General features: G+C 49.6%; 2 protein-coding genes and 1 long non-coding RNA gene across 10 annotated transcripts in view; 1 reads left to right on the forward strand and 2 right to left on the reverse strand.

Moving 5' to 3' along the window:
- The window catches only part of kidins220a (kinase D-interacting substrate 220a), a 37,799-nt gene extending 36,883 nt beyond the window's left edge, over window positions 1-916 (reverse strand). For 4 of the 7 annotated variants that reach the window (XM_030116838.1, XM_030116842.1, XM_030116836.1 and 1 more), the window contains exon 1: window positions 781-914. The gene's annotated coding sequence lies outside the window, so the exon portion shown is untranslated. Of the gene's footprint in view, window positions 1-29; window positions 100-780 lie in introns of all 7 variants that reach the window. The other 3 variants (XM_030116839.1, XM_030116837.1, XM_030116840.1) reach the window with 2 other exon arrangements.
- The window catches only part of mboat2a (membrane bound O-acyltransferase domain containing 2a), a 30,854-nt gene that overhangs the window by 1,215 nt on the left and 1,683 nt on the right, over window positions 1-27,956 (reverse strand). Inside the window, exons 2-13 of one of the 2 annotated variants that reach the window (XR_003933556.1) lie at window positions 14,458-14,603; window positions 13,114-13,191; window positions 10,671-10,766; window positions 10,040-10,095; window positions 9,012-9,066; window positions 8,652-8,844; window positions 8,265-8,457; window positions 6,522-6,625; window positions 6,259-6,323; window positions 5,330-5,462; window positions 5,098-5,249; window positions 2,326-4,172 (exon numbers count right to left, since the gene is read on the reverse strand). Coding sequence is in view for 1 of the 2 variants with exons in the window: in XM_030116882.1 (XP_029972742.1) it covers window positions 4,004-4,172; window positions 5,098-5,249; window positions 5,330-5,462; window positions 6,259-6,323; window positions 6,522-6,625; window positions 8,265-8,457; window positions 8,652-8,844; window positions 9,012-9,066; window positions 10,040-10,095; window positions 10,671-10,766; window positions 13,114-13,191; window positions 14,458-14,603 (1,440 nt within the window). In the remaining variant the exon portion in view is untranslated. Of the gene's footprint in view, window positions 1-2,194; window positions 4,173-5,097; window positions 5,250-5,329; window positions 5,463-6,258; window positions 6,324-6,521; window positions 6,626-8,264; window positions 8,458-8,651; window positions 8,845-9,011; window positions 9,067-10,039; window positions 10,096-10,670; window positions 10,767-13,113; window positions 13,192-14,457; window positions 14,604-27,956 lie in introns of those variants that run through there. The other variant, XM_030116882.1, reaches the window with a different exon arrangement.
- Window positions 11,295-27,462, forward strand: LOC115406722 (uncharacterized). Its single transcript, XR_003933558.1, has 3 exons — window positions 11,295-11,377; window positions 12,405-12,411; window positions 27,451-27,462. It is a non-coding gene; the product is annotated as an uncharacterized LOC115406722 (long non-coding RNA).

Genomic DNA, 27,956 nt, shown 5'->3' on the forward strand with positions numbered 1-27,956 from the left:
GGTGTTCAGCCTTGCTCTGTGTGTCAAACCTGTCGGTCATGAAGGCTGCAGGCTCTGGGTTCCAGGCTCTGGCCGAGGCAAAGGTCAGCAGATATCATTCTGAAAAATGAACTTTCATTGGGACTGGTGTCCGTGCGGTTATGTGAGCCCTGCGGAAGCAGCAGGTCGAGGAGAGGACCTCTAAATTTAACCAGTCAGCTCTTTATGGCCTGTCATGTGGGTCTGAAAGTGCTTACAGTCTGTGGAAAAGCTCCAGGAGCATGAAGGCCGTTTCTGTTGGTTTTCCTCTGGATCTCAGATTAGAGAGAGAAGGGGGGAGGGAGGGTTCAGAGAGGGGGGGGGGGAGGTTCTCTGAACACTGACTAAAGTTTTCTTCCAGGAATTAGTCCTGGGTCACAGGAGCTGCAGCAGTGTAAACACACAGCGGCAGAATATCGAGATTGTATCTGTTGAAGGAGCTGAAAGAGGAGAAAAGTCGCTCAGGAAAACATCTGTCTGACACACGCACGGTCACACGGAGTCACGTGTGAGCAGGACTGGAGTGCGGGGCTCTGCGGGGCTCTGCGGGGCTCCGTGGGGCTCCGTGGGGAGCCGTGCGGTGTGATGAAGCCTGGATGAGAGCTTCCTCTTGTTTACTGTGATCACCAGGAAGCAACAGCGAACTCCCAGCGGCTAGCCGGCTAACGTTAGCACCGCGCTAGCTCCCCAACAGGTCCGTGACTTTTATCACCTCCGAGAGGCGCAGGAAAACTGTCAAGAGGACGTCCGAGGCCGACTTACCGTGACCGAGGGGCTGTCGAAGCGTCTGGACGGTGACTCCGGTCCGTTCGGGGTCGTCGAAAAGCGCAGTTTTCTCCTCACTTTCTCCTCATAGTGTGTGAGAGCTGCTGTTTGACAGCGCGACGATAACCTGCTCCAGCAGTTGTCCAAGCCCCGCCCCTTTTCACCCGGCCCCGCCCCTCTCCGCAGGCCCCGCCCCCTGGACCACATCAGCAGAGTAAACATGAAAACAGCTGTTTGTTTTTCCCGTTTTCTGTGCAAACAAACAAACAAACAAACTATCTTCAGTTGAATGCAACTCAAAGTTCAGACTCCCGTTTCACTCTTTTTTTTTTGTTCCTCAGACTTTTCACAGTTTTATGTTTTATTTTTTGTTATGAATTTGACTGTTTTACTTCCGGCTGGTCGTCTATTTACATTTCACATTCATTTTTTCACCAGTTTCACCCCCTTTTCTTCGCCGTTTGAGCTGTTTTATTAGTTTTACATTTATCAATTTAAGCAAATTGTGGTATTTTTCTTTTAGTTTTCTGAGCTTTGGAAAACTTGGAAATGTTTTTTTCAGCCGTTTTAGCTATTTTACTTTTCTAAATCTAAGTTATTTTGATGTTTTGATTAGTTTAATATTCCCTTTTTAATCCTGTTGTGATTTGTTTCCGTCTTTGGACATTTTATCTGTTTTACCTTCTTTCTTTTTAAACCTTTCTGAGTGTTTGCAGTAGTTCCAGACATGTTTTTTTCCACTGTCATGATTCAGCTCAGATCCGCTCCAGAAATAAAACACACTGCTGCTTCCACATCATGTGTCAGTGATAAAAATCTAATAATACAGAACAGGAAGTTTAAAAAATGTCTCAAAGGTACAAGGTTTGAAACAGTAACGTAACCATCTTAAGTCCCTTCCTGTAAAAACAGTGACAGGATACAACAGACAGAGAAAATAACTATCTATATGAGTTTTATATGAGTGATTTGGCAGTAGGAAAGGGGCCAAGAGTTCATTGGAATTAAGAGCTTTGTGAATAAATGGGATGGGAATCAGACCTTTATAACCATTTCATAACATGCATGTGGAAGTTTTGCAGTTTTTTTCATGATTATTTAAATCCTGTACTTACTTTCTATTCTTTTTTAAATGTGTTTTTATGTTTTCCATTTTTGTTCATATGCTTGTGTTTGGTCTGTGTGTTTCTCTGTGTGCTGCTGCTTCTGAATTCCTCCACTGTGAGACAGATAACGGCTTCTCTTATCTCAAAACAAGGATTAATTCAACATGTGGTGCTTTGATCATTTCATTTGTAGTAAATTAGATCAAACCTTCTACTGAAATGTAATTAAATTCTCAAAAACTACTAAAAACGCTGCTCCAGGCAATAAAAAAAAGTAACAAAATAAAGAAATGCTTGGACTGACGTTAGTGTTTAAAAATAATTTCTCTTTATTTTGCCACATAAATCAGAATTTTAATGAACTGTTATACAAATCTTTCAATAAATTTCCTTCTGACACAAAAATAACCATCATGTAACACAGGCGCGCGTGCACACACACACACATACACACACACCAACGCACACACACACGCACACGCAGGCCCTCGTGCACGCCACAAACACACGGAATAAAGAAAAAAGGAGATGCGCCGGTCATGGTTTGGCACTTGGGACACATGGAGCAGTTTGCATTGATCTGCTGGTTGGGGCCATGCAGTGTCGGCAGGATGAGTCCCGGTACTGACGGAGGGCCGCTCTCAGGTACACAGCGCCCGGCTACAAGTAGAGTTCACTCCAGATCACATCCACATGTACGGATCACATGAATACTGCTACACACACGCGCACGCACACACACATACACACACACACACAGAGTCATGGCAGGACGATGCAAATGTTAGAAAGTCTCAGAGGGACGCGAAGGAGCTGGCCTCCGCCGTGTGACACCCCTGCTGTTAAAGTGTGGAGTGGAGGATGAAGGTGAGGAACCGGTGTGTCTTCCACCGTACAGTAGACGCACCCTGAAGCCACGTGCGCGCCGCAGCACGTGCACGCCTCTTCTCCCTTCCGTCCGACCGGCTTGTGACGGTCATGGCGGGAAAAGCCTCGCTCTGAACAGAAAGCTGACCTCTGACCCCGACTGTACAGCTGTTGGACGAGGACATCCACGCCCCGCCGCGTCTCCCCGCTCCAGTAGGATTAGTTCACCCCTTTTTTAATACGTCGTGTCTGGAAACCGGTGTTAGAGAAGCAACGCGGGGGATTCTGGTAGTGTGAACAATAAGAGCAGATCCAACAGAAAACACACGGCTCTACCCCAACAGAAGAAAAACAAGAGCTGATTCAGCTGTTCTCAGAGTGTGAGTGGACGAGACCCCCCCATCACCCCCCCCCACCACCCCCCCGAACCCACTACTGAGGTTCAAAGGTGAAGAAACTCTTTCTTCTGCAAGTCAGAAGCTTTTAATCTGAAGTATCTGCACCTCAAAATGTGGATTTTGTTGAAATCCTTCACTTTTTCATTCCTATTCTGAAAAACATGATGAAGACCCCCCCCCTCCCAGACCCCCAACCGTCTGTCCGAGGGCCTCTGTCGGGGCCCCGGCCCCACACTTTGAGAACCGCCGATCCAGCCCAGGAGAAATGAAGTCCCTTTGAAACACACCATCATCTGACGAGTCCCGGCAGTCAGAACTAAAGCAGCAGGTATTAAAAAAAACAAAAAAACAGAACTCCATCATCGAAGCCCCCCCCAAACCCCCCCACAGTCAATGCATCACGAACCCCCAGAGAGGATGGATCAGTAGTGTGGTGGAGGGCGGAGTCACAGATCTAAGGCTGTTAGTTTGAAGTTGGCAGCTGATGATCAAGGTTTCTTCTGTCAGATCCAGATCCAGATCCAGATCCAGATCCAGATCCAGACCACCACACAAACCCTCCACATACCGCCCCGCCCCGCCCCCGCCCCGCCCAGCCCCGCCCCACGCCGCTCCGCCCGCACGTCCAGTACGTGGAGGGTTTAAGGCAGCTTGAGTCCTGCGTTCCGCCGCCCCCGGGCGCTCGGGGAGGGGTCCTGTCCGTGTCGGAGGTGCGGTGGTCCTTGCTACTGGAGGGCTGGACGAGCTGGAGACTTGTGGGTTGTGTCTGGTCGGATTCTGGGAGATATCGGGTTTGGCGGCGGGGTGGACGGCGCCGCCGCCGCCGCCTCAGCGCTCGTGCCGCCGGCCTCATGTGGCCTTGTCCTTCTGGTTGCAGTTGTTGTCCGTGCTGTTGTGGTCGGCCCGGCGCTCCTCCTGGACGGCGTCCCGCGGCTCCGGGGGCTGCCGGCGTCTCGACCGGACCGGCAGAACCAGGACCACCAGCAGACACAGCAGGTGGAGGCAGAAGTACCAGGACCTGCAGGGGGGAGCGGGCGGATCACGATTAATCAATTTATTTCCATAGTTAATCATGATTAATCAGGTTTTGAATTTCATTATTTAAACGGCGTTGTTTTGCATTTGAAGGCAGTTTTTAAAGCATCCATCAGTCAAACCATCTGAAGCTGAATTTAAAGTCAGTGTTGAAGCTCCGGCCTGCAGACTTCCTTCCTGCAGCCGCTGGTTTCTGACCGGAGCGTCTTGATCGGGAATCAAACACAGAAAAACGACTTCCTTTTTCACCCTGTTGTTCTTTCAAAATAAAATGCCATGTAGGCCAACTTAAAGGTGCTGTAGGCAGGATTCAGCATCTCCGCCATCTTGCTTAGGTTTACCTAAGCAAGATGGCGATTTGACCCATCTAAGATGGCGATTTGAAACCCAGCACAGCCAATCCTGTCCTGTTTTCTCTGACATCACGCCCTCACGCAAGTTAAGCCCCTCCCACAAGAACGAGCGACGAACACCCCTCGACCAATCACGGTTAGAGCCTCAGGGGCTCTTCTGATTGGTCAAAGATACCTGGAGCTGTGGAGATTCCTTTTCAGCTCAGAACAGAGACAGATGGAAACGCTGCGCCCTCGCGGTAGAGCAGTTATGCTACACTCCTAAAGGATTATCAATGGATGGAAACATTTAACCCAAATAAAACACAGAAAAATTAGCATTGACTAGCAAAATCCTGCCTACAGCACCTTTAATACAATGTCTGTTGAAAATACAGCTTTCTAACTGAAAAAAGCCCTGAGCCGATTAATTACCATAAAAATAATCTTCAGTCATCCCTACATTGATTAACCACGATTAATGTAATTAACTCATGTGGCAGCCCCGGCGTCACCCGGCGCTCGTGGAGAGCGACTAATTCCCGCTCTGTGGGGTCATGAACGCTGACACTCTACCTGTAGAAGTGGAGCGACGGCCCCACGGCCAGCAGCACGAACGGCACCACGGTGTAGCTGATGGCCACCTGGGTGGCCAGCCACGTCAGCACGTCGTACACACACTTGTGGGAGGCGGAGCCCAGGAAGTACGGCCGGATGTTGTGTCGCACCTGCAGGGGACGCAGCGCGGTGAGGACGCCATGGCACTGACTCTGTGTGTGTGTGTGTGTGTGTGTGTGTGTGTACTCACTGCGCGTGCGGCCATCGTCATGACGATGCCGGTGAGGAAGGTGAGATAGTATCCGGGGTAAACGCCGTGCCACATGGCTGATAGCAGGAAGGTGGCGGCGGTGGGGTTGATGGGACAACGCTCGTAACACACTCTGAGGAACACACACACACACACACACACACACACACACACACACACACACACACACACACACACACACACACACACACACACACACACAGTCAGAACAGAGCAGAGCTGAAACCAGATTTCCATCATTAAACTGAAATTTACAGAAAGCAGCACTGAACAGGATTCTGGGAAAATAATGAAATAAGATCTTTTTCATGAAATACAGAGAATTTTTTTTATTTAACTTTAATCAGTTTCAGATTTTCCTGTATATAAATCATTTCTATGAGTATTTCGTCAGCCTGACTTTAAAATGAAAACAACCAAACGGAATGTTGAAATCTCATTTTAAAAGTATTTTAATGAGTCACCGGGTTAAGTTACATTAACTTAAACTTCTATTGATATCTTAGCTATGGAGGAAAGATAAAGAATAAACCTCTCTCTTCAGCCCAGTCTACACAGTTTCAGATATGTATCTATCCGTATTTCAAATATCTAATTAGTTTGTGTTGATTTGTTTTCACCGCTGATTTAGATTTTACAGACAGCAGTAATGAAAAACAAGCACCTGTTTTGTTATACTGAGAATTAAATGTAATAAAAATGTAATGAAGATGGATTGAAATGATAAGATATGATGAATAACAATAAAAAATGAAGATCTTCTTAGTTCTAATGTGAAACCGAAGATAAAACCTTTCATTTCAGAGCTGACAGCTGCACTACAGGAGATCTGGAGGAAAGAACCGGAAGAACGGTTCAGGTTAATGATGAAGATCAACGCAGGAACAGCGAGGGACGTTTGATTTTACCTTTTGAGCCACAGAGACGTCTGAATGTTCCAGTTATCCAGGAAGAGCTTGAAACTGGTGGCAAACTGGAAACAAACACAGTGAAGTTTAATGGAGGATCCACAGAGAACCCAGAGAGGAGAGAGCCCAGAGAGAACCCAGAGAGAACCCAGAGAGAACCCAGACAGAGCCCAGAGAGAACCCAGAGAGAACCCAGAGAGAACCCAGAGAGAACCCAGAGAGAGCCCAGAGAGAACCCAGAGAGAACCCAGACAGAGCCAGACCTCGATGTCCAGGATCCTCAGGTTGGAGATCAGGTCCCAGCGCGGCGAGCCGTCCTTGTTGTAGCCGTTGAATCCGAAGCCGGCGGCGTTGTTGATGGCGTCGGCTGCCAAAGGAAGACAAACGTCACTTCAACTGAGACCGACGGAGGACTGACACTGCCATAGTTAAACATAAATACAGAAATATAAAAATGGGTCAATATATAGATTTATGTGCTAGTAAATCACACAAAATGTATATTTTTTTCCCATGAGAAAATCAATAAAATGTGACAGAAAATCTGCTAATTTTGTCATTTTCACTTCAGTCCCTTTATTTATTTAAAAAAATTTCCTCATTAATTTTGATGCCTGTATTTATTTCTGTATTGTTTAATTTTCTTTTCTCCAAATTATATGTTTCAGTGTTTTATTTTCATCTGACATTTTATTTATTCATTTGTTGACAATTTTTTTTTAATTCAATGTCACATTTATATATTTATTATTTCCAATGTTTGATTTTCTTCCTGTCTTTTTTCCACCGCCTTATTTATGTATTTCTGCATCAATATGTAAATGAGGGGGCGGGGTTTCTAGGTGTGTCTGGGGGGGTCAGCTCCTGGCCGATTGGCCTATCAACTTTAACATATTCTACATGACAAATATGTCAACAAATAAATAAAGAAATAAAATGTCACATGAAAATAAAATACAGAAAAGAAAAAGTGAAAGTAAAACAATACAGAAATAAATACAGGCATCAAAATTACTGAGGAAAGAAATGTAAAAAAAAAAAAATCACCAAATAAATAGAGTGAAGTGAAAATGACAAAATGAATATATATTTTCTGTCACATTTGATAGATTTTCTCATGAAAAAAACCTTACTGCATTTTTATGATTTAGTGGCACATGAATTTACATATTGAGCCGGTTTTATATTTCTGTATTTATTTTTAATTCTGGCAGTTCCGGTCCTTCAGACAGGAAGAGACGCTGCAGTTCAGCTGCTGAGCAGCAGAGGGCGCCACCACAGAGCGCCTGATCCAAACCCCCTCCCAGCCTGGTCCTGACCGCCGCACCACACTGGCGAGACACCAGGTTTAACTCTGACAAGACACACTGCTCGTGAACTAATTTTGAATTTAAAATTAAATGTGTACATTTTATATTCTCCTTAACTTTTCAGTGCTTTAGCTTTTTTTTTAATTTAAAGAAGATATACATTTTTTAAATTACACCATCTTCTTTTAAATTCACAACTGTTTTGGGAATTAGATTTTCTTATTTTTTTATGTTATAAATTTATTTAAGAGCTTTAGGTTTATTTTTCCGCAGCTTTTTTTATTATTAATATTTTTGTTAATGTTGTTGATTTTATTAATTTTTTTCTTCAGCTGTTTTAGCCAACTGGGTTTTTCTTTATCACATTTATTTAGCTTTTTTTTTGCCAAAACCTTTCAAATAACATTATGTCGTTCTGTTATATAGAACTTTTTAGTTCTTTTAATCGTTGCAGCTTCTATTTTACAGTTGTATTTAATCTGTTTCAATAGTTTAGCTTTTCATAGCCATTGATCAATTTTATGGTGGTGGTTTATTTGTTTTTGCTGTTGGATTGAGCGGGTCTCAGTCTTCTCAGACATCAACCGTTTCAAGTAAAAATGTAAAACTGGCTGATTTAATTTTTGGTGTTCATCTCCTTGTGGACGGTGGAAAAGCGCCGGCGCTGAAGTGAGGCCTCGCAGTGCAGAAACTGACCCAGAGTCCAGATGAAGTAGTACTTGGGCCGCAGGGCCAGCATGGCCAGGTACAGGTAGAGGACCTGCAGGTGGAACGGCGTGTTGTTGACGAAGTCCTCGTCGATGCAGCGCTCCACCGGCAGCAGCTTGCACAGCGACAGGTAGATGGCCAGCGTGACGGCGCACGTGCACAGTTTGGACACCACGTCGTTCTGAGGGGAGAAGAAACCCGGAATCAGGTCTGAATGTTGAGTTCAGGGACTTTTCTGAAGATTTAAAGCAGCTTGAGTTTCAAACTATTAAAAATGTCAATAATTACAGACTTCTTTTAAATTAGGTGTCACATTCATTACAGTTCATGCAAATGTGTGAGTGTATGCAGACGATCCACCGGTGTGTGTCGTACCTTGGAGGACGGCTCGCTCTGTCGGCACTTCCCGTTCTCCTTGCCGTTGGCGTTGGCGTTGTCCTGGTGGCGCGGCTGGTAGCCCGTCCCCTCGATGAAGGCCATGTAGTCGTTGTAGGAGCAGGTGGGCCCGGCCAGGATGCCCATGAAGTTACAGTTGTAGCTCAGGTACTCCAGCAGACTGGGCATCCGGCTGGAAGACAGGAGGAGCTGAATAAAAACCTGGAGTCTACACGACCCCAGTGAACCACCGCCCAGCTTTAGGTGTCTGGATGTTAACAGCTCCAATGAAGGAGGAGCGATCGCAGTGAAACCTCCCCCCGTCCTCCAGACTAATACAAACATACCTGAGCCACATACCTGATAGCGAGGTATTTCTGGCTGGGGGTCAGCTGCCCCTCTCGTTTGGTCAAACCTGAGAAGAAACAGACGAAAACAGAAGATTTCGTTTCAGGAGTTCACATCCAGCATAATGAGCAGTAAAATGAGAGAATCTGACCCTCAAACACAGACAGCGTCAGCATCTCCCTCCGTCACTTCGACGCCACACATTTAAACCCATCTCTGCAGCAGCAGAACTCCCACGCTGCTTCCAAGCATTATTTTCACTTTGCCAAGTCTGCCACGTGCCTTATCGTGGGCCGCAAGCCTTATGTTTGACACACCCTCATTCACTGGACTATTTTTTAATTGCAATGTCATCCTGGAGGAGTGTGTGTGCTGGGCCGGCGGTTCAGCTCAACCGCAAAACACATTTCAGGTTCAACTGGAGGCTCAAAACACGTTTATCCTTTAAAATGAGGCCAAAGCTGCTTCTACACTTCCATATGACACACCTAGAAAAAACTGCATTTAGTGTTACATTTATGAAGTTTCTGCTAGTTTTTGGTAATTTTTACATTTCATTAAATTTTCCCTATTTTTCCCCATTTAGCTTGAACCTTTCTGAAAATCCCCTTTAAGCCAGGAGTCCCCTGGAAAACGCCAGTGGTGTGTAAATGTAATAAAAACAAGTTCAGTGTCAGTGAGGTAGCGCTCCATGGAGCCCCGTGAGGCCGCAGACGGGCCGAGCGCTCGGTTTGCCGAGTTCACCCACGGGGAGAGAGCCTGCAGGTGAACGACCCCGGGCCCTCCACATGTATTGACAGAAGAGGTCGCAGGGGTCAGGTCACAGTTCAGCCGCTCTGTGTGCGAGTGTTGGAGGAGCACAGGATCCGAATCTCAGATCAGGAAAGATTAGAGTCAAAATACACTTTTTGTGGCTCCAGATGAGTTTTATTCATTGGAAAGTCACAAAACTGTATGTTTGAGTCGTAAAGATCTGGAATCAGGTGAGAGCTGAGGTTTGAGTCGATCGCAGGTCGAACAGTAAACTGTGTGTGTCTCACCGTCGTGGATCTCGAACGCCATGCTGGTGATCTTCTGCGTTATGACCATCATGGGTCTGAAGAGAGAAACACAGAGGAGCAGAAGTGTGAAGAAGGCCTGTGGGTCAGGGCTAAATGCTCTTTATTTCCCCTCACTTCCTGTCAGACAGAGCAGCGGCTGCTGGTATATACAGTGGAACCCATCATTCCCGACACGCTCCTGCTTCCTGCAGGCTCCAGGACAGGGAGCTGACGTCTGAGACTCGCGCTCTAAAAATAGATCTATACCGGCTGGCCGTCTGCGGGAAGCGGCTCTCCGTTCGCTCCACATGTGGCGGCGCCCAGCGTGGGTTTGAGTCCGGTTGCTAGGCAACCCGCCACCCCCACCCAGTCGGGGAGAGAGGCGAGTGTGTGTTTGTTTGGCGTCTGGTGGACAAAGCGTGTAGAAAAAACTGTCTACCCAGAATGCTTTGCAACAGATCTACACTGCCTCTTCAAAATAAAAGACACGTTCTCTTGATGGAGCGATCAGCCGAGGTTCAGACGGAGCCGTGGCCTCCCGGACCGACACTCCAAGAAGCTGCATGAGAACTGTAAAGTGAGATGAAATGGAGTGAGAGAGTGACGAGAGCAGGAGGAAGAGGAGGCTCACCCGGTGAAGTCTGCTGAGTACATGCCGTAGTCGAAGACGTAGACTCTGGTGATCTGGCACAGGATCAGGTAGCCCAGCGTCACGATGAAGCAGTACCTGAACACGGGACAGGAGACGGAGGAGTTTCAGCTCATCGCTCGCCCAGGCTGCTCGTCGTTCCACTTCAGAGTGGATTATTTAATGAACGCTCTGATCTGGACGTGGTGTAAAAACCAGACTGTGACACCGAGACTAAAATAGACTTCACAGCAGAAAATGCAAATGCTCACAATGCCTGGAGATGCCCCCCACCTCCACCCCCCCACTGGAAGCAGCTGCAGCGAGCGGAGCGGCGGCTATATTTACTGCCAGCCTGTGGGGGGTGGGGCGGGGTCGGGGGGGGGGGACTAGTTTTTATCATTTCACTCTGGTTTCACTTCTCTCTAGCAGGAGTTGTCTGGTTTTATGGTTTTATGGTTTGAACTTGAGTTTCCACAGAGTTTCAGATTTAGCTGGTGTGTTACTGAGCGGTGCGAGTTTTAATTTCTGTTTAGGCTGAAACAGCGAGTCAGATCTGGCAACGCTGGAGAAGAAGCAGGTCTCTGGGACCAAGGGCTGCGCTGGACTGATCACCGTGGCTCACAGAAACACTGTCGTTCAACCAGTCTGAACCAGAATGAGACCCAGAAGGAAAAAGTCCTGAAGATGGAGAGTTAAAGGTGCAATAAGTCATATTATGTCACATGACGTAACAAGGAAGAAATTCACCGGAAAATTAGTTACAATCTTTCCCACGTTTCACCATCATACCAGAGGGCTATTATCAGAGGGCGGAGTTATCTCCAGTGGGAGGGGCTTGTTCCCCTCTTGATGTCATGAAGGGAAAATCACTGATCTCCTGTTTGAGTTCAGATTCACTATAAAGAGGATCCAGTGAGGGAGAAGACAGACTTTCTCCACCTCTGCAAACTCACACAGGACATGGAAACACTGATTACTGTTAGAAAAACATAAGAAAACAAAAGGAATTTTACATTATATGGACTGTTTAAAGCTGCTTCACAAAGTAAACACTTCAGATCTGCCTCCTCTCACGCTCTACATCGATTTCCCCTCCAAATGAGATCCTGATCAGCTGGTGCACAGAGCATGGCTGCTTTCTGGCTCTGAAAGTCAAAGTTTCGTGTAAACAGCACCTGTCACCTCTGACTCCAGCACCACAGTGGGATTTGAGGGATTGGTCCCATTTTGCGCCGCCGCTGACGTTCCTCCCTCCCTGATCCTTTCACAGCCGTCCAGCTCTCCGCCCGGCCAGCAGGCGGCGCCGCGCCCACACCGGAGGCAGCCGGCGGAACGTCTAGAACGTTCCTCTGCTCACATCCAACAGGTGAGAGCCGAGCGGGACGGATCGGAGCCGCGCGGCGGTGAAACCTGACGCCGGGCTCCGTCTGCAGCCGGCCGCTCAGAGAGCCGCAGGGATTCCTTCCTTCACTAACTACACGCCTCAACATGTTGAAAACCAGCCGGCGTCGCTCAGAGAGATCACATCCTGCACAAACACCCTCAACCTCACACACACACCATCAAACGTTCAACCAAAACCAACAGAACAGACATGAGACTGACTGAATTTCAAAATAAGGTTCAGATACGCTTTTACGTCCCTCGTGTATTTCAAAGTGATTTCATGTAAACTGAGATTACTGAGCTGTAGTTTCACAGAGAGACGTCTGCTGCTGGAATTCTGCGCTGCAGTGTTTTTGTAAAACCGCAGAAAAGAGGCCGAGGTGTGTGAATCGGCACAAACCCAAAAATCACGTCAGACGCAGAAAACCGTGGCGTCGTTCACAACTCCGTTTGATTCAGTTCAAAGAGCAAACACACACACACACACACACACACACACACACACACACACACACACACACACACGTTAGCCATCTCCAAGGTCTTTTAGTTTTCTTTCTTCAAGCGTTTTCTGTGTTGAATAATGTCCAGCTATATTTGGAGTCTTTTCCCCAGGAGGAAACATCCAGCCTCACATCTGTACTCATAACCTTGAGTTCCGTGTGTGTGTGCCTGTGCGTGTGCGTGTGCGTGTGTGTGTGCGTGTGTGTGTGTGTGTGTGTGTGTGTGTGTGTGGTCCCAGATGGAGCCTGCAGGCGGACTCAGGCTGGGTGTCGCGCTGACCCGGACTCTTCTGCCTCCAAACCACACAAACAACAAACAGTTCCAGCAGGAGGAGAGGAATCCACCGATCAGACCTTTAAACCGCTGGAGGTTCAATCTAACGGCCTGCCGACGGGATCTGACCGCATCAGGGACACGTTCCCTGTCGTGTGTGAAAATCTGAGGGGTTTTATTCAGAGGGAAGTGGTGAAGAGGCCTCGTGCGGTCCTGAGTTCCGCCCCTCACCGACTCCGTGATGAAGTGAATGAAGTGTTCGGTCCGTGCGCGCTCTTACTTGTGCATGTGCTCCAGACCGGCGAAGACCATGACGCTGTAGGACAGCCCACTCTGGACCAGGAAGTGGAGGGAATACCTGAGGACACACACACACAGCGCCAAAAACATAAATTTCACAAAACAAAAGCAGATAATACAAGACACCGATCTCCTCACACCAATCTGGTTAAAAGTGCATTTCATTCATTCATTTCAGTGATTTTTATCTCAGTACTTTAACACATCTGATTACTCAGCACGTCACGTCACGTCCAAGGGGACATGAGGGTTAAAAAAGCTCTTCTCCTTCCTCTTTATTCCCCACACTAGACTTGATTTGCACTTTTTTTTTCCATGAGAAAGAGGAAGTGACTGCATGACAGAGCCAGCTGGAGACATGTGACCGGGTGACGGATCACCATCACCAGACTACAACCGGGCCAGAGACACAGGAAGTGGAGCAGGATGATCCAGCAGGAGAGAAGCTCTGCTAGCCTGTTAGCCCGTTAGCTTCCTCCTCGACAGGATATTTCTGTCCAGATCAATAAGAGAAGCTCCCCTCTGTGAGAGAGGACAAAGAAACCTCTTTCTGCTGCTATAAAAGCCTTTAACACACATCTTCAGAGCTGTTTTTGTTCATACGGTCGTCACTCCAACCTCCAGGTGAAGTTTTCTGTCTGACTGAGTCCCTCAGAGGAGAGAAGGTGATTTTAGTCCTGACTTCTCTCACATCACGCCGCCGCCAACCATGAGATTTAAAGGTCTGGTATCACACTGTTTTAAACACTGTGAAGGTCAGCGGCGCAGCCCGGGGCTATTTTCAGACGTCTTCTCCCTGAAAGACACGCCGGCCTCGTCCTCCACCTGACCGAGAACCATCCACCACGGCTCAGAGGCGAGGAGGAAACCTGCTGCAGCCGAGGCCTGCCTCGTCTCTTCCCGCTCTGCTGAGTCACGTTCGACGACGGGATCCTGAGTGAGGTCCAGGACCGGAGCCCAGCCCGTCTCCCTCCAGGACCAATCACCCGCCGCCGCCGCAACGCGAGCCGTCTGCTGGAACCGGCTCCGTCCGTCGGCTCTGGATCGTGTTTCTCCCTGAAGTTTGGCGTTCCGGAGCGGCGCCGTGCCAGACGGGCGGCGGCCGGTCCGTTACGGGGCAACAACGTTCTAACTGGAGATCAGTTACTCCCCCATCGACCCGTTTGCTTTGGCAAGGGTGAGGAGAGAGCGGCGGGCGGAGTGAGGGAAGGCCTGGCCGACCCCCCCATGATCACAGCAGCATGGAGTCACAGCAGCGGAACAGCGTCTGACGGTAATGTTGTAGGAAGGAAGGGAGGGAGCGGGACGCGGCGCCGCGACTCACCAGCCGAAGCAGAAGAGGGCCAGGTAGAAGCCCAGCAGCGTGGCCACCACGTGTCGGACGAAGGGGCTGGTCTTGCTGGGGTGGAGGTAGATCCGGAACCACACGGCCATCAGCAGGGCGAACAGCTGGCCGGCCACGAAGTTCACCTGCAGGGGGCGGCGAGGGACACGGCGGGGTCAGCAAGGCTTCGCATCACTTTACAGCAGCCGATATCAAGCCTCCACTTCGAAGGTCAGCCTGATCTAAAGATGGTTATTTACACCCACCCTCTGATAGATAAATAACCCCCCCCCAGCTGATCCACATCTGCCGCCAGCGGTGAGCAGAAAACACAGATAATCCTGCGGGGCGCAAATAAAGCTGAACCTTCACCTAAATCCAGCGGCGGCGCACGGACACTGAGCGCGCACGAGGCTTTATATGTCTTTATTACAGCCGGCGGTTGAACTTTAACGTGACCGTCCAGCTTTAGGAGGAAAGACCCGACAGAGAGGAGGAAAATAAACCTTTAGACAGTGTTTACGCATCGAGATAAAAGCTTTACACACAGACAGGGTGTGTGTGTGTGTGTGTGTGTGTGTGTGTGTGTGTGTGTGTGTGTGTGTGTGTGTGTGTGTGTGTGTGTGGATTTTAAGGGTTGAAGAGGAGGTTTTATGATGGTTTTAAAGAACTGCAGGAGGAGAAACGGCTTCATATTCTGCGTTTCGAGGGCGAACTGATGGATGGCGGCGGCTCTCTGCGCTGGCTGATGAGGCCGGCTGCGTGCGGCGCAGTCAGCCGGGGATCAAACCGCGTTTCATCTCATAATGTGTGTAAATGGGTCGGAGGGGGGCGCGCAGCGGAAAGCTCTCAGTCTGATTACTCCTCTCACGTTCATCAGACGCCGCCGCCGGCGTGACGCTCGCGTGAGGAGAGAACCTGTGTGTGTTCAGGTCTGCAGTCACACACACACACACACACACACACACACAGTGAAGATGTTTGAGCTGTGAAATCCGTCTCAGTTTTGTCACCTGAAAGTGTGAGATGAGAGTTTATTCACAAGGAAACTGATGACTCAGCGATGTTTGATGTGTTGTCACTGTGTGTTTACCTCAGCCTGCACACACACACACACACACACACACAGACACACACGCACAGTGCCACGTAGAGCAGGCTGAGGAGATGGTGTGGTGGTCTCCGGTCTCCGGTTCGTTCGGGTCCGGCCTCGTATGTGGGTCACGCCAACGGATCCGTCTGGCAGTGAAAGGCTGGAGACGCCATCCATTACCCATGATCCTGCATGATTGATGAGGGAGAAAGGGAGAGCGCCCGATATAGCCCTGAGTGCGGCGGCGCTGAGCGGCGTCTCTTCTTCTCCTGGTTATTGTTGCAGGAGGGAGCCCGGCCCGGCCGGGACCCAGAGCAGAGCCATTAGCAGATCGTCCGGCCGGAGGAGCGGTAAAACAAACGGCCGGGAGCCCGTCCTGAAAGCAAACAGCGGCGCAGTCATCGGCCGCCGATTTGTTTACCGCCCTTTCAGCCAGGGCGAGTATTCCTGCGGTATCTGAAAGCTATCCGTATCGACCAGCGGCAAACAGCCACGGCCGCTCGCGCCAAGAAAGATGAGATTAAACCCACACGGGCCGCTGGGCCAATCAGGACCGCTGTCTGATCAGACAGAACGAACCGTCAAACAGGCGCAATGACGCCGCCTCATCCGCCAGTTCACCAACCTGAAGAGGAGAAATGAAATCCGGTGACATGAAAACAGCCTCTCCAGGCTGCTTTGTTCATTCAAACCCCAGAAGGATGAAAACACCACTGTCAGCTGCTCTGCTCTACAGAACAAACGCTCTCCAGGTCTACGGCGAATAAAACTAATCTGCAGCCACAAAACACGTTCAAACTTTAAAATAAATGCAACGCAACTCATAAAGCTGTTTGATAGTTTACTGGATGAAAAAAATATAAATATTTTAGGTTTTATTTCTGATATTTCAGACTACTGCATCATATTTCAGCTGTTTCAGTTATTTTTACAGCTTTGATCTATTTTTCACAGCAATTCTGAATGGGTTTTTAAAGTGGATGCCTTTTTTAGTCGCGTCTGTTTTCATGGTTTCAACAAGTTTATCCCAAATACATTTCTTAGACAGATTTCTTGAGGGTCACGGAATTTCAGCTGATTTATGTGATATATATTTGTGACGTAGAGCCGCTATAGAGCAGCTGTAGAGCCACTCCGGTGTCGTCACCGCCTGCTATGTCATTGTAAATAACCACTTGAAGCTGCCCCTCTGCCCCCTGAGGCTCTACCCTGGAGGAGTTGGTTTGTTGGCTTTTCAGATGACCCACAGTTTGATTGACGGGTTCATCTGCTAACCAGCAGTCCATTCCTCACAGGGACAAAAATAACCAGCAGCAAGTAAAACTGCAATCAAGTGACCACCAAAGCACAAGCAGACTTTACAGATCCGTGAAAGTCTCCACGTTTAATCTGAATTCGGTGGAACTGCAGCTGAAAGCAGTTCAATGGGAAGCACAGTGGAATCAGAGGGAGATATAATGTGCGTCTTTGTAAGGAGTCTGACTGTAGTGTGAAGCAGCCCCTCCCTGGTTATCACAACACGCTGCTTTGTGAGGAAGGAATTTCATGTGGGAGAGTGGAAGGGTGTGACAGAGGAGACGTATTGTTCGAGACCACGGAGAGGCAAAGTGCAGGCCTCCGACTGGAAAACTGAGCTGTTTAACACATCAGTCATCCCATAACACCAACAGTCTTCACACACGGAGAGCAACTGTCGCCATATCCCAATAAACGATGTGACAAATGTGAGCGAATAAAAATCCCCAAAGAACTCTGTCTAACATCAAACATTTTACCTTCTGTCGTTCTGTTTCAGACAAATCAAACCAAAAAGAGGCAAATGACTCATTTATGCCTTGGAACTTGATGGCCTCCCAACACTCTTTTAAACTTTAATGACAGTTTGAAACTATATATACCTCGAACTGTCAGAATAAAAGCCCAACTGAGGGTGTCAAACAGTCTGACCAGGAAAAGGTCCTCAGATCTCCTCTGCAGGATCCACTGAGAGCAGAGGTCAGAACGCTGAAAGATTAGAGATACTCAGTCGATTTACTGCCGAAAAGCGGCATTAGCATCAAAGACATACCAGGAGGGCGAGGAGCTGAAAACATGCTGGAGGCTCAGGGGCAACGCTCTGGTCCTGGGAAGGGACCCAGTCTGAAGAGAGATTAACCTTTTCAGGATTCTGTTGTTTTGTTGTTGGAAAACAGAAAACTCTGCAGGTGATGAAAGGACTCAGTACTCCAACACTCTGCTTTACTTCCAGGACGCTGGACAGACTCAAAATACGTATAAAAATACTATTTTCAGTCTTTGATACCTAACAGAATCATGTTTGAAGTGGAAATCTGATAAAAAAAGACACTTATTCAAGAATCTTTAGCTGAAAATTCCATATCATTTAGATTTTTTTCTGTGAAGTGTGACTGAAAACATCCTGCTGTGGCTTTTTTCTGTCTGGTCTAGGAAACGAGGAAGTGACCGCAGAAATCAGGTCACGTTCATCTTAAATCCCACCGATCCTGCACAGGCCGTGTGATCAGGCCGGGCTTGAACCGTGGATCCTCGGCGAACCGCTCCGCTGCCGCACGCAGCCCGACGACGAGAATGATTCAAATTATTTACGGCGTGTTGTGCCGGGATAAACAGAGCGGGGACATGCTGTGAATCCGGCGGATGCCAGCAGCTGTGAAGCAAACTGTCAGAGTAAACAGGAGGCTGAAACCCTCGCACCGACACGCCGCGTGGCAGGCGCCGCGCACATTTCACCCACAGATGTGATTTTCCACGGCGGGCCGGCTCACGGGGATCCGCAGAGCCGCTCCCTCCGGGTTCACGGCCGAGCGCCGGACCCGGGACCAGAGGCCTCACCGGGACGTATCGGCCAATGGCAGCTGGGCGGGGGGACCGCCGGCGCCCTCCATCGGAGACGGGGCTGAACGCGTCTCCTCTCTGGGCGGCCGGCGTTCAGATCCGGGTTTACTGAATAAACACCGTCAGCGCCGGCCTCTCACTAGAGCCACCCCGGGTACCGGCCTCTCACTGGAGCCGCCCCGGGTACCGGCCTCTCACTGGAGCCGCCCCGGGTACCGGCCTCTCACTGGAGCCGCCCCGGGTACCGGCCTCTCACTGGAGCCGCCCCGGGTACCGGCCTCTCACTAGAACCGCCCCGGGTACCGGCCTCTCACTAGAGCCACCCCGGGTACCGGCCTCTCACTGGAGCCGCCCCGGGTACCGGCCTCTCACTGGAGCCGCCCCGGGTACCGGCCTCTCACTGGAGCCGCCCCGGGTACCGGCCTCTCACTGGAGCCGCCCCGGGTACCGGCCTCTCACTGGAGCCACCCTGGGTACCGGCCTCTCACTGGAGCCGCCCTGGGTACCGGCCTCTCACTGGAGCCGCCCTGGGTACCGGCCTCAACCAAATTTCTGACCCGAGGTGAGTCAACACATCAAGTTTGAGCTTTTCTGCTGCCTCATGCTGCCTGAGCTCCTTCCTCTCCTCGGTACTCGGCGATAACTCGTAAGCACACGGCGCATCGGCTGGCAGCGGCGGCGGCGGCGGAGGCGGCGGAGCAGAGCGGGCCCACAGGAAGTGGCTGAGCGTGCAGTGGCAGACGCAGATAGGAGGACGGCTTCCTGCAGCTCATTACTGACTCAGATACAGAGTGCACGTCTGCCAGCGTGCACGGCGGAGAGACGCCGGAGCCATCAGGACTCGGCGGGCTGCGGTGGCGTCTCACCACCTCGGCTCAGCTCCGCCCCTCCGGCGGTGCGTGGCTTCAGACTGCTCTTTAAAGTCTGCTGTTCCAGCTTCAGGTAAACATGTATTTCCTGAAAATCTGCCTGAAAGAAAAGAAGGAGTGTTCCACACCTGACTGCAGCCGGTCGCCTTGCGTGTCTGTGTGTGTGTGTGTGTGTGACACACCCTCATTCAGAGGAGGACCAGGACTGCAGGACGCTCAGTAAATATGCATCAATGCTGAGTATCGATAACGGTTCGATTCCCGACGAGTCCCTGATCCTGGTGTGTGTGTTTTACTGAATATCACCTGATTGACTTCAGTGTGAAGTAATTAGGCCTGGCAGCCAGATTCTGATATTCTGATAATTATAACGTGTAATTAATTGTAATTGATGGCCCTTCTTTCACATTTACTGTTCTGTCATTTTACATTTGTTCATTTAACCACAATGCCGTCGGCCTTCAGCAATGCCGACTGTGTGTTATTGTTGCAATTACTATGAATGTGTGATATTAAGTGTATATTAAGAAGCTCATAAATCATATTTGTGGAAAAATAAATGAACAGAGCTAGTTTTATGTAATTTAACATCAGTTTACAGGGAAAGCATGAGGAGCACAGAGGTTGAAACATGTGAAAAACTGATTTTTTTCTCATTACTTGAGATTTATTTGGCAGAGATGAGAGCAAAACTGAACTACAAGTCAACGGACAACAGATAAGAGCCTGAACCATTTATGGATGGATCTCACTTATAAAGCACTCAATCACGAATGAACACATCGACTGTAAAAGAAAAAAAACTCCTTTTTATGAATGAATTAACAGAAAAAGCAAATTACTGAAGAGAATCCATCTAAATGTCTGTAAAGAAAGAAACGCTGCCACTGCACGAAGCACCGCATCCAGAAATCTAAAGAATCTGCTTTATGACCAACAGGCACAGCTACACTCACACAGAGGTGAGTTCAGGTCAGGGATAGGGGTCACGCTGCATGAGAGCATCAGTGACCTCTGACCTCAGGCCTCTCTGTACATGTCTGTGTGAATCCGTCCGACAGGAAGCTTCCTGTGGGGCGAAAAGACAAAAGATAAGGATCTGAATGAACAGGCTGGTGGAGTCAGACCGGCTAGACACCTTTTCAATGGGAGGGAGGAACACACACACACACACACACACGGGGTAATACACATCAGTCTTCAGCGCCCACAGCCTAAAATAGCTTCTGCCTTCAAAGAGCAGCATGCCTCGATCCCGGCCTCACTGTGTGTGTGTGTGTGTGTGTGTGTGTACACACACAGTAGGAGATAAATTTAGACAGTCATTAGCATAAAACCCTTTTTTCCATGTCATTAAGTCACCCTGCCCCCCCGCCCCCCCCGTCCTCAGATAACATGCGGTGGAAACACACCTGCCTCTCAGCGGTCGCCTCTCCGTCTCTTATTGTTTCAAATCAATCAGCAGAAAAACCTTCAACACATTTCATGTCCACCGATCGTCTGTGTTTCCATGAGAGCTGTTCTCTCACACCACCTGCTTTAAAGGACCACACACACACACACACACACCGACACACCCGACACAGACCGCTTCATACATGCCATAAAGACTCATTTACAATAAATACATAAACCATAGTTTCCATGGTCATTAGCTAAAAGCTGTTTGAGGGATCATTTCTTGAACTTACACAAATTCTTTAAATTTAAATGAGCATCTTCTCCTTTTTCCACTTTACTCTGATTACAAACTGCACTACCAAAATAAAGGTAGGAGGCCCGGATAAGAGCAGAGGTGAAGCATCCTGATCCGTCAAAACGACAGGACCATACAGAAATGTCCTCCGGCCTCGTCTCCAGTCGGAGGAATATTTCTCCACTCATAAAAGATGCAGAGGCTGAAGGCAGAGTGTGTTAAAGCCACAGCTCGCCGCTGTGCTGCAGACAAACCGACTTTCTCCTCTAACGGCGTGTTTCAGCTCAGATTCCATCACCATGAAAAACTAACAGGTCAGGATTAACAACGAACTTCTCCGTTTGCAGGACCAAACATCGTCCTCCTCCTCCTCACAGCTGCTGTATCGTCTTGTATCCTGAGAACAGCTGCTTCGTCTGCTGCTTCACCTGAAATGACTGAATGGCGCCTGATCCTGAAAGGTTCTTAACATCATGAGGATAACATGAAGCTACACACACACACACACACACACACACACACCTGCTGCTTTCAGCACGCACCGTTAAAGCAACACGTGTGAGGCAGGCCCTTAATGAGACACGACCCGGACCCCCGGCATGGTGAACAGGTTCAACGCTGTGGTAACGTCATGACGACTGCAGCTGCAGCCAATACATGTGGCACGACTGGGCTGTGTGTGTGTGTGTGTGTGTGTGTGTGTGTGTGTGTGTGTGTGTCTGTCCGTCTGTCTAAATCATGCTGACAGTATGGGAACAACAGCATTCTTGTTGTTTCTCACAACACAACAAAGCTGACTTGTTTGGTGCCACTGGCTGTCTCCTCTTTACACACACACACACACACACACACACACACACACACACACACACACACACACACACACTCAGGAATCAAAGAATGAAAGAAAAAGTTTCAGACTTTGACAGGCTAATACTTCACCTGCTGCCATCAGCATGAAATCCAGAAATGAAAACAAGTATGAGTATGGATGGAAACTTGTAGTTACACAGACACACACAGACACAGACACACACACACACACACACACACACACACACACACACACACACACACACACACACACACACACACACACACACACCAGCCAGGCTCCACAGTCAGTAAAGATAATAATAACTCAACTATCAGCCGTTCCTCACAGGGAGACCAGCAGCACTGGGCCAGAACCATTCCGTGTGTGTGTGTGTGTGTGTGTGTGTGTGTGTGTGTCAGGATTACAGGACTGCTTATGGTTGAGAATGACCAGTGAGGCTGCCCTGACGATGTCAGAACAGCAGAATGTTCCCCCTGCTGACCCCCTGCTGACCCCCTGCTGAGCTGGATGTTAAAATGTAGCAGTGAGTCCCGGCGCCGCCTGAAGCTAGCCGCTAGCCACTAGCTGGCTAACGGACCGGCGACACAGCAGCAGGGCGTCGCGGGACGGAACCACGTCTGCCGTGTTCCTCCAGCGGTTCTACAGCAGCGAGACGGCGTCAAGAACATCAAGAAACAGGCACGAAAATGAGGCAAAGGGGCGGAGTCACAGAGTAGGCGGAGTCACAGAGGTGCAGGGTCAGAGTAGATGTTGTATTATCAACAAATAAATCATGAGCAATGAACAAAACCTGAGTGGACTAAAGCTTGTGTTGATGTAGGAGCACTTTATGATGTATGCTAAAGTATATGATGTGATATATACACTTACTGTCTTACCAAAACTATCTAAGCTTAGTGTGTGTGTGTGTGTGTTCATTCAGTTGGCTTAACCTCGACACATACAGTCTCATCCCATCACAGCCAACAGCTGAAATCATCGCATCAATCAAAGGCAGGACCAGAGGAGAACATCTGGAGAACACATCAGCCATGGTTCTCCTGGTGGGTTCATTCATGTACCAGCGACTCTGAGAGCAATCATTTCTCCCTCCGTCCCTCCTCTTCCCCTTTAAATGTCTGAACATCTTCAATAACAACAGGCCGTCTTTGATAAGTCCGACTCCCAGCAAGCCGCCGCCAGCCACAGAATTTCTACCAGAGTCTTGCTGCCGTCGCTACAGCGATGGCGAGAGCCGCAAGGATCCTGCAGAAACGGATCTCTCCGGAGTAAATTCCTCCACTGCAACAAAAGGCACCTGCAGGACGCTCGCCCGGCCACTGTTGACTGATGATTAAACCCATTCCCGCGGCCTGTGCGTGCACGCCTGCGCCGCCGCTCTCCGGTTCGGCGAGTCGCTTCGTGGCTGGTCAGAGGTCTGCGAGCGGCAGCTGTGCAGCCACATGTGGCTCCGCAGCTCCTCCGATCAGAACGGTTCAATCAGCAAACAGCATGTGGGGCGCTCCGCGACGGTTCAGACGGTTCAGACCGCAGCAATCCCGACCGACAGCCACAGACGGAAACATCTGGACTGGGTGATAAACTGTGATCTGGGGCGCTGAAGGCGCTGATCCTGAACGGGACTCAGGTTGGATTCCTGAGAGGAGCCGGACCGGTCTGGTTTCGGCATGCTCCAGCAGCATGAGGCAGAGAGCAGGCGGTTGCTACGATACGGCAGCGTATATGCAAAAGTTGACGGAGCGCTGGGCGCGAGGCGACGGCCCTCATACGCCGGGCGCGAACACATGATTTAGCAGGGAAGTGAAGGCGTGCAGCGCTCACTACACAAACACCCAAAATAGCAAAATCACAGCCGAGGCTGAGCGTCAGGACTAAATCCAGCTCCAAAGGCAGGCCCGGCTTTCTGCTTTTTGTTTTTTTTCCTGTGAAGTTACAAAAAAGCTGCTGTAATGTTACATAAGCATGTTAAGTAACTGACATTAGCTGGATGGGCGAACGTTTCCACCAGGACCCGGGTGGCGATGGAGAAGACGTCTGATCTGCCGCCACGGCCCGTTTCAGGGAACGTGCACTCTTTAGAGCGTGCACGTGGACAGAATCAAGTGCAGGAGGCTTGAGAGGCTCCGAGTCCTCCTGGCATCCAAACCAAGGGGTCTGGAGTCTGGAGGGGCACGTCTCCAAAGAAGGAAGTCATCACTAATATCTTACGTAACGGGGTTCTGGTAATGAAACATAACGGGTTACGACGGAGTCAGAAACGTCTTTCCTCAGCCTGAAACGCTGGTTCCAGCTGGATGGGAGCGTCCTCACATCTGAACCCGGAGTCCGGTGGACGCTCTGATCTGAGGACGGCAGGAGGAGCAGCGAAGCGGCCTGGAGGTGGGGTCAGCGAGGAAGACTCAGGCCTTCGTCTCAGCGACGCTGCCGAGTCATCCTGATAAATATGCATGGCCTCTCATTTATATTAGATGTCTCTCTCTCTCTCTCTCCCGACCGAGCACACCGGGGGAAACACAGGAAATTAAAAGCCGCCGCACGTAGCGAGAGGTTTAGCTTCTGGGTCTGGTCTGGACATGGAGGCCGAGAACCCTGGAACCTGAATCCGCAGATCGACTGGAGCTTCTAAACCTGAGCAGCAGTGAGAAGAAACACTATAATAGAATATTAACCTTTACAGGAGTGCAGTGAACTCGTACCCGGATCAGATAATGTGAGATGAGTCTGACTGGGATCGATACGGAGGATTTCTCTGGTCCTTTCAGGGCCGGCCGGGTTTATGGATCCACCTCGTCTGGACTGGGCTTCACACTCGCAGCCTGCAGGCGTCATCAAACGCCTCATCATGGAGTCTGAGGACCCGGGGTGTGTTCTGCATGTTCCCGGTTCCCCCGGAGGAATCGCACGCGCTCCCGTTGTTGATTCTGCAGCGTAATAACGGCGGCAGCCAGCAGCGCTCCGTCACAGAGGGCCCAGCGAGGGGAATCAATCGGAGGCGTGAAACTCCCCCGAGGGCGGCCAATTAAAGAGCCAGAGCCGGGGAGGCGCTCTGACAAGACCCCGGGGCTTCAGGGGGGCCGGCGGTCCCAGGACGGGGGCTTCAGGGGGGCCGGCGGTCCCAGGACGGGGGCTTCAGGGACTCAGACGGCGGCGGGAGGCATCAGAGGGAAGCGGACACCCGGAGCTTCGCCGGCAGCACGCGGCGGCGGCTCAGATCAGGCCTGATCAGGCACCAAGCTTTCCCCAAACCACAAACATTTCACCGGTTTTATCGTGTTTACACAACAGAGTCACTTTCAGAAGGACTCGAGAAACAGGGAAACATACCAAAACCACAAGAACTGGGAAAAAGATTCAAAAAACTTAAATTATTAGAACTTCCAATATAAAAAAAATCAATAAAAATGGGTGGAAAAAACATGTAAAACGTCATAAAAAGAGCCAGAACAGTTAAAATGTCAAAACTGTCTCTTAAAACGATGCTGAAAAACAAGTGAAGCTGTTAAAATCAGCTACAGAAACAGGTCTGAATGAACTTCTAGTACTAAAAGAATCACAGTGGTCTTTCTCTTGGCCCTAATTTCCCCCAGCGTCGCCTCTCCCTGCTGCTCTGCCAGAATTTACAGTACAGCAAAACACCCTGTCCACAGAATGACCGACTGACAGGAGGCGGAGGAACAACTGTCAACGTTACAAATGCATCAATGAGTAACTGCTCAGCCTCCTGCTCTGATTAACCCCCTGCTGGGAGCAGCGGCGAGGAGCGTCACGGTTCAGCCAGTCCGAGGAGTCCAGGTCCAGCTGAGGAAGCAGCTTCACCGAAACCAGGCTCAGTGCAGACACTGAGGAAACCACAACAACAACGACAACCACAACAACAACAACAACAACAACAACAACAACATCTGAGTTCAAATGACTGTGAGCGAGTCCAGAAGGAGTCCGGCTGGTTATGATTTACTGTCTGGCAGCAGACATGAGGATATATGCACCGATATCAGACTGAAAAACTAAAAAGAAGCTAAAAAGATGAAAAAGTTTTCTTTCAGGATAAAGTTTTCATTCGACGATATTTTGCCGTTACTAAACCGAGGTATATAAACTTTGCTGGAGATGAGAATGAATCAACCAAACAGTGAAATCAGATGAAATATGTTACCAAAGTTGAAATGTTCTGCAGTCCGTGTGTTCACCTCGGCTTTATATGACCGTGTGAACGCCTGAAAACGTTCAGAATTCAGAATTAAGTTTAAACCCCAATAGACCGGCGGCTGTATTCTCCTTTGGAAGCAGAATTCTATGCTAATTAGACGACTTCATTCTGGTCGTTCTGCACATGCTCCGTCATGATGACGCAACATTCCAAGATGGCGGTCTGCGCTTCGACTCGTATGGAGACGATTTATTTAACGTTAGTTTTAGAAGGACTGGATGTAATGAAACGAGCAGATCGACCGGCGCTTAACAACCCGGACATTTTCAAAGCTGCGGCGTCAAAGTTAACTGCGAAAGAAAGATGAAAGAAACACTGTTTACTTCCGGGAGACGTCAGTACGTCACGGCCGCCCTGACCAATCAGAACGCTTAATTCAGAATAAACCAATTCTGAATTAAAAACACCACGTAGCCACACTCAGCGTGGAAGCAGAGAGATCCTCACAGCTTCACGATGCTATAAGATGAGCGTCAGGGTGGAGGCGGTGTCTCTCAGAGCTGGAGGTGGAGGGACACGTCAAGGCTCTCCTGAAGAACACCGTCCAGCTCTTTCAGGATGACAGCAGCGGCGGCGGCGGCAGATATGGAGCAGCTCCACGGGGACCACAATGTGTAATTATGAGCATAGAAGTCAGTTTTCTAACGTGAGAACCCCTGAATCCAAGTGTGGAGGCACGTCTTAGAGGGGGGGGTCTCCTGAGAGGGGAGGGGCTGAGAGGGATCCAGGAGGAGAGGCTGGTCTCAGGTCAGATTTCACAGCTCCAGTTATAGCTGGCCGTCAGGCTGGAGCAGAGGCCCGTCTCTCCACGTGGCTCGCTCAGCCAGACCCGAGGCTCCTCCTCAGTCTCAACGCACTGACGGCACGGGAGGGGCCCAGACACAACGCTACAGAGGGGCCCCGGGGCCCACACCCAGGCCGACACTGCAAGCCCTACATAATGAGCCAGCTGCTCAGACTTTAGAGGGAACACACACACCGCCACTTCCTGTTGTGAACGCTGAGCCTCAGGAAGGGACGAGAAGTCGCGGCATGTCTTTCTCCCCACGCCGCATTCCTGGAGCACGTCAGGGCGGAGACAGCCTCTGCTCAGGTTTATCAAGGTTAAACATTAGCTGAGCCTTCCAGACAGCACTGAGGGAAAAGAGCTGAAATCTGCATCAAGATGTGAGGTCTGGATCGGAGCTGGAGTCCAGAGGAACCACCGGAGAGACCTGCTCTCTGCTGTTTGTTCAGGGCTTCAGCTGCTCGACTGGAACCTCCTGAGCCTCACAGCCCAGTTGATCAACAGAGAGATGAGACTCCGTGTTGGGAGGAATCTGGATGGGAGTTGACAGGAAGTGAGGCCGGTTAGAGCCGCCCCAAACAAACACTGCAAACTTACTGTGCTCTGAATAAACACTTTGTCAGGATTGGCATCGTTTTTTCTAGGAATTGTGACTTTGATTTCAGAATCATGATGCATTCTAAGAAATGTGACTTTTTTTTATTCAAAGAACAACATCTAAGTTCTTGGAGATCTGCTTTTTAATAGGAGCTGCATTTTTTTTAAATTTTAATTGCATTTTATTTTAGGTTTTCTTTAACTTAATACTTCTGAGAAAATCTTCTTCTTCAGAGAAAACCCTCCACAGACCGGACCTGGAACAGCGAGCGTCTTCACTCAGAGCCTGAACATGAAGCCATCAGAGCGACGGGCGGATCCGGGCGGCCGCCGCGGTTCCCGATGGATTTACCCAGCTTTCCTCTGACAAACCGCAAATCAGAGAGTGATGGCGGTTAGAGGAGTGAGTGTGAGGGGAGGAGCCGTCCTGGTTCGGCCCCACGTCGGCTCGGAGGCTCTCAGCCTCGACCGCCGCTCGCCGCTCTCACGCCGGCGTTAGCGTGGAGATGTGCTTCACACAGACGGTGGGGTGGGTGTGGCGCCTGACACTGCT

Source organism: Salarias fasciatus, chromosome 19 (assembly GCF_902148845.1).
Source record: "Salarias fasciatus chromosome 19, fSalaFa1.1, whole genome shotgun sequence".
Taxonomy (NCBI): domain Eukaryota; kingdom Metazoa; phylum Chordata; class Actinopteri; order Blenniiformes; family Blenniidae; genus Salarias; species Salarias fasciatus.